The sequence below is a fragment of the Poecile atricapillus genome, chromosome 1, assembly GCF_030490865.1.
Source record: "Poecile atricapillus isolate bPoeAtr1 chromosome 1, bPoeAtr1.hap1, whole genome shotgun sequence".
In the NCBI taxonomy this organism is placed as follows: domain Eukaryota; kingdom Metazoa; phylum Chordata; class Aves; order Passeriformes; family Paridae; genus Poecile; species Poecile atricapillus.
Window position 1 is genome coordinate 170471052 of NC_081249.1, and position 6047 is coordinate 170477098.

The following is a 6047-nucleotide window of genomic DNA, read 5'->3' on the forward strand; positions in this document are numbered from 1 at the left end:
AGAGGTCACTTTGAGAGATCAATTTTTTTTCCTGGGGGTTTCTTCAGAGCTACCACAATTTGTTATTGCGTCTCTTTAGAGGCTTTAATTTGTGGTTTTCAAGATTGCATAACTGCACAGAGAGGTGGTGAGAGGCCCACATGAACAGTTCAAAATAAGTTTGACAATATAGTAAATATCTACTCAGTAATTTTCCCTGGACTGAACACCGTGAAATGCCAAAGAAGCTATTAATCAGGCTAGTGGATGAACATGGCTTTGTGAGGGCTGGAGCGTACGTTTCTCTTCAGATGCTAAAATACTGAATTACCTTTATGTTGACTCCAACTAAAGATGATGCACCAGGGCGCTACAAACCAGGCACCTGATTAGATTGCTCTGAACCAGCCTATTCAGAATCAGATAAAGAAAAAAATAAAATGGGGTTTTAATTTTGCTTTTTATTTAGGGTTCTTGTAGTAAGTTACATAAAAATGAAGCAAGCTCCCTAGCCTCCCATGAGGAGGTTTGGCATTCATTTTTCCATTTCGTAGATGATAGACAGGAGGCACAGACACGCACAGTCATTTTTGGAGCATGAACTGCACCTGGGAGAATTGGGGGTCTTTGGGAATTTGCAGCCAGAGACCTGGCATTGGTCATAGGCAGAAGCAGGGCACCCAGGACCCACAGGCACACTGGGTTGCATCTCCCAAAGTCAGTGTGACAGGCACCTGGGTGAGTGGCAGCTGCAGCAGTAGCTCAGAGTTGCATGAGCCACATTTGCATAGCAGAGGGCAGTGTTCAGCGCTTTGGACAAGTAATGTCCTTTTCTGAGGAAGCTGGTGGGGAAATGATGCGCATGCTGCAAGCTGGGAACCCTGCAAAAATGGAGTGGCAAAGTTCTGAGCAGAAACACCAAACCACGATTAAGCTCTGTACTTCTGGGACAGGTCTCCATCTAGTTCAGCCGGAAGGAATTTACAGGTCATAAATTCCTTCTGATGGGTGAAGATTGAAGGTGGCCAGTCAGTGAACACTTTGTTACCGATACACCCAACCCAAAACCACTCGCGTGTCCACTCTGTGGACGGCACACAGGTCATGCTCGTGAGATGACACCTCAGCACTCAGTTTAAGAGTTTTGCCAGACCTAGTCTCGTGAGAAGCTTGTTTGTATGTCACTTGACAGGTGCAGAAAAGTACTGCTGTCTCCTCCTGGGACGGCGTAAAGGAGTGTCTCGCTGCTCACGGGGATGGAGCAGGACCCCAGTGAGCAGCGGGACATCGCAGACGCAGCGCTGTCCTGTCGCCTCCACGGTCCCCCCTGCCCACCCATTGTGCCGCTTCCCGCAGCCCCGGCCCCGCAGCGGCCGCGATGCAGCCCCGTACTGCCGAGTGCCGCAGGGGGCAGGTGCGGGGCCCGGGCAGGTGGCGGGGCCCGGGCAGGTGCGGGGCCCAGGCAGGTGGCGGGGCCGGGGCCGGGCGCGGACACCCCGGCCGGGGCTGAGGGCCCCGCGCTCCCGCCGGCGCCGCGGCTTCTCGGCCAACAGCTCCCTCTGGCGGCCGCCCGCGCCCCTCCTCCGCCCGGGGCAGCGCCCACCGGCCCGCGCCCACCTGGTGCCCCAGCGCTGGGGCCGCCGCCGCCGCCGGGGCCCGACCCGCCTGGCGCGGACCCGGGGGAAAAGCGGGGCCGGGGCAGCGCCCGCCGCCCGTCCCGCCGCCGCCGGAGGATGTGGCCGCGGGTTCGAGACCCGGGTGCTCCCGCGGCGCCGGTGCGTGCGGTGGGGCGGAGGCTGTGCTCGGGGGGCGACCGGGCTGCCGGGGCGGGGAGGGGAGGAAGGCGCGGGAAGGGACGCGGCGAGGGCGGCCCGTCCCTGTCACCTGCAGGCGCTGCCGGGACGGCCCCGGCCCCGGCCCCCGCTCCCGCCCCGGCCCCGTGGCCGCACAGCCCGTGGGGAGCCGGGCCGGGGGCGGGCTGTGCCTGTTGCATTGTCCTTGGCGGGGCTGTCTGGGAGCGCCCGCCGCTATCTGGGGCCGGGGACCCCGGCGATGCCCTGTGTCGGACTCTCTGCCCCGCCTGATAGCGGCTGCACCCTGCTCCGTTGCACGTCCCTCGCGGCTCTCGCCGGGGCTCTCTCCCCTTTTGTCTGTGTATTTTTAGGTCATTAGAGTGGAGGGGTAGGTAATCCCCAGGCTCAAGTTCCAGAGGGGCGGGTTCTGGACGGAGGTGGAGTCACTTTTCATTTAAATCCCTGACTATAAAATGGGCTTAAAGAGAAGCGGGATCTCAGCTGTGCTGCACAGACCCCGGCACGCAGGGTGCGTGGGGGCCCCCCGGCAGCCAGCGCCCTGCAGCACAAGCCGCTGCGATGCTCCACTCCGTCGGCGTTCACACCTTGCAGCTGCTCACCCAGGCGGCCGCCTGCATCCTCCTATTTCCCCGCTTCCTGCTCACCGCCGTGATGCTCTGGCTCCTGGATTTTCTGTGCATTAGGAAGAAGATGCTGACGATGCCCACGGCGGAGGAGGCGGCCAGCGCCAGCGAGGAGCCGCCCCCCGACGACCCCCCGGTCTGCGTGTCCGACTCCAACCGCATGTTCACGCTGGAGTCGCTGAAAGCCGTGTGGCACGGGCAGAAGCTGGACTTCTTCAAGTCGGCGCACGTGGGTTCCTTGGCCCCTAACCCCGAGGTGATCCAGCTGGACGGGCAGAAGAGGCTCCGCATCCTGGACTTCGCCCGCGGCAAGAGACCCCTCATCCTCAACTTCGGCAGCTGCACCTGACCCCCGTTCATGGCCCGCCTGAGGTCCTTCCAGCGCCTGGCCGCGCACTTCGTGGACATTGCCGACTTCCTGCTGGTGTACATCGAAGAAGCACACCCCTCCGACGGCTGGGTCAGCTCTGATGCAGCCTACAACATCCCCAAGCATCAGTGCCTCCAGGACAGGCTGCGGGCAGCTCAGCTGATGAGGGAAGGGGCGCCCGATTGCCCCCTGGCCGTGGACACCATGGACAATGCTTCCAGCGCCGCCTACGGTGCCTACTTCGAGAGGCTCTACATCATCCAGGAGGAGAAGGTGATGTACCAGGGAGGCAGAGGACCAGAGGGCTACAAGATCTCGGAGCTGAGGAGCTGGCTAGACCAGTACAAAACCCGGCTCCAGAGCCCCAGCACGGTGGTCATCCAAGTGTAAAAAGGACCTGGCAAGAAGCGCAGGGGTGGAGAGGCGAGGGAGGGCGGGAGGAGAGGTGGGGAGGGAGAAGGCACTGCGTCGCGGATGGCAGGAGCTGTCTTCCCGCGGGGACACTCGAAGGAGGCTGCTGTGCGAGCTTTCGAGCAAGACGTGCCATAGTCCTTTCTCTATTCAAATCATGTTGATTTGCCAGCCACGCTCTGTCAATACTGAATTTCCATGTGCGTTTTGTAAATAACTCTCTTTCTTTCCTTTTTTTTTTTCTTTTCTTTTTTTTTTTTTTTTTAAGAAGCGTTTACTATTTTTTAAGGAGGCTATCTTCCTACGGGATCTGCTCCCAGCTGCGTGTGTGCGCGGGTGTGTGTCTGAAAAGTTGTGTACAAGTGCTCCGTGCTGCCTAGCAAGTGCTAACTGGGATTTCTAGTATTTCTTTGTGATGACCGATTTTGAAATGGGTTTCTCTAATGCCAGGAAATCGCGTCTGATGTTGTCAAATACTAGAACTGCCAATAGCCAGAGCTGGACGGAATGTCCTATTTATGTGGGGGGGGTTTTGTAAGACGTTCGTTCACCTTCCTTTTTTTATGAATTTTTTTAAATAATAAAGGTTGAGTAACTACACGTCTAAGGTTGACTGCCTTTCTCTATCTTCAGACCGCTACGTTCACTTTCCCTTTTGCCTACCTCGCAACACCCCCCGCAGCCGAGGAGGGGCAGGCGGAGCGGCAGGCGGGAGAGGATGCGCTGCCGGGGGCTCGGGGGCGGCGAGCTCTGGCTCGGCGGCGGCAGGAGTGCGCACCGCCCGCGACCCGGAGGAAGGGGAGAGTACTGGGTGTCCCCATGGGGAAATGCAAACTTCCGGGGCTCCTGGGGGAGCATACCGGTCAGGAGGACCGCGTGCTCCCTCCGTGACCCCGGCGAGCCGGCCCGGGATTGAGCCCTGAGCCCTGGAGGGCGAAGGTGCGGGGCTGACCGGCGCCGTGCAGGCAAGTGAGTCCCGACCAAATCACAGTCTGGGGAAAGCCGTCCTGGGCGGGAGAGCCTCCCCGCCGAGGACACCTCGTCTCGGGCACGCAGGCGGTGCCGGAGCGGAGCCCGGACGGGGGCAGCGCGACCCGCACCTGCGGAGAAGCGCGGCTGAGGGGCTCGGGCAGGAGGGCAGCGCCCAGCCCGGCTGTGCCAGGACCAGCCCCGCCCCCGGGGCCCGGCAGCTGCGCTTGAAAGGGTACGGGGTGCCGAACCTTGCTCTCCTGGATCCCGAGTGAGACAGGTGAGACAAGGTGTGGAGAGCATCCCGCAACCTCCGCGGGAGCCGTACAAAGCTTCCCAGAAACAGTGGGTCTTTAAAGACCACCCGTGGCGCCTCTGAACGCCTCCACGTCCTTGACAGCAGCGGGACGAGGCGCCTGAGCTGTTTAGCCCCTAAGTTTTGGAGAGGGGTGCACGGCCCGAAGGTAGGGCAAGCCGCGGACGCGGCTCTCCGCAGCTGGGCACCGAGTCGCGCCCGCAGTGCTAAATTAAACCTGCGGGAAGCTGTTTGTAAGGGCGTTACAGCCCCTGCCTTGACAATGCTCCTCTGGACCCGCAGTGCTCCTTCCAGTCTTTCAACATTCACGGTTTAGACCAGCACGCGTAGCCGCTCCCGCCTCTCCCCGCAACAAAAGCAGCCCCGAGTGGTCCTTCACAGAGAAATCAGATGCTCTGACTCCGCTCGTCCAGCCCCTTCGCCCCTGCAACCCCCCTGAAAATCGGGCCGCTCTGTTGAGCTGTCAAAGGACCCGGCTCAGGTGCCCGCTTCGGGCTTCCCGACCCGCCTGGCCATTGCGCCTGCTCTGGAGGGCTCGAAACCCGTTCAGCCCTTCGTCCCCTTTCCGCTGGCCCCGAGAGCGGCCCCCCCGGCACCGGACTCAAGGCACCGCTTCTGCCCGGCTCAGGTGCCTCCGGCTGACGCTGGGGCGGCGGGGCGAGAGCTTGAGGTGGTCTTGCTTCCCCTGCCCGGGCGCTGGGCGCCAAGCACAGAGCCCTCTGCGAGGTCCCGGAGCGGAGGGCAGCCTCGGCGGCAGAGCCAGCAGGACAGGCTGCGGCAGGGCATCACCCCGCTCTCCTCGGCATCGCCCCGCTCCCCCCGGCACGGGCAGCGCCCGCCCAGGCACGGCAAAGGTGCGGATGCCTGAGCCGCGGCCAGCCCCCGCCAGTGCCTCCCGCCTGGTGCACGGGCACATCAGCCTCGGCTCCCTCCCGCCACCCCACGAGGGGCGAATGAGCGCTCCTCGCTGGTACGAGCCCGCCGAGCACCAGGAAACCTCGCCCTGCCCCGCTGCGGGACAGCAGAGCCCCCCGCTCCGCCCGCCTGCCCGCGGCTCCCGGCGCGGCCCCGGCCCTTTCCCAGCCCTACGCACGTCGTGCCGTAAAAACCAAAGGGAGAGGAGCAGCGGGTCTCTCGGCTACAAGGGCAGCCTCTGTGCATGCGATTACTCTTTCTCTCTCTCCCTCTCTTTCTTTTATTTTTTCTTTTTTAGCTTAGTTTTCCTGACTTTACAATAAAGCCATTCTTTGCTTTCTCACCTCGTTATCTCTTTCCTTTATCCGCTTTTGGCAAGCTTTAGTTGTAATCCGAAGTTACGGGCAAGACCCGGGCACATCCCCACCCCAGCCTGGCCCCCAGGATATTTTCCGGTCATACAGACAGAAATGGTCACTGTGGGCTTTAATAATAACAGAAACAGCCTCATCTTTACTCTACTACTAGCAGATCTTGGTCAAAGGCTATATGAGGTCAGGATTTTTTTTTCCCCTAAATAAGTCAGCTTTCTAAAGCTACATTCCTCCTTTAAACCAAACACAGAGCTCTTATTTATCACTTTCTCTTTA

At 60.6% G+C, this 6047-nt stretch overlaps 1 protein-coding gene across 1 annotated transcript; it reads left to right on the forward strand.

Annotated features, from left to right (window-relative positions):
• The first annotated feature begins 1981 nt into the window (after positions 1-1981).
• Positions 1982-3797, forward strand: DIO3 (iodothyronine deiodinase 3). Its single transcript, XM_058858359.1, has one exon. It carries the CDS (start codon positions 2352-2354, stop codon positions 3174-3176), a length of 825 nt encoding a protein of 274 aa, XP_058714342.1. The 5' UTR covers positions 1982-2351; the 3' UTR covers positions 3177-3797.
• Positions 3798-6047: the final 2250 nt, after the last annotated feature.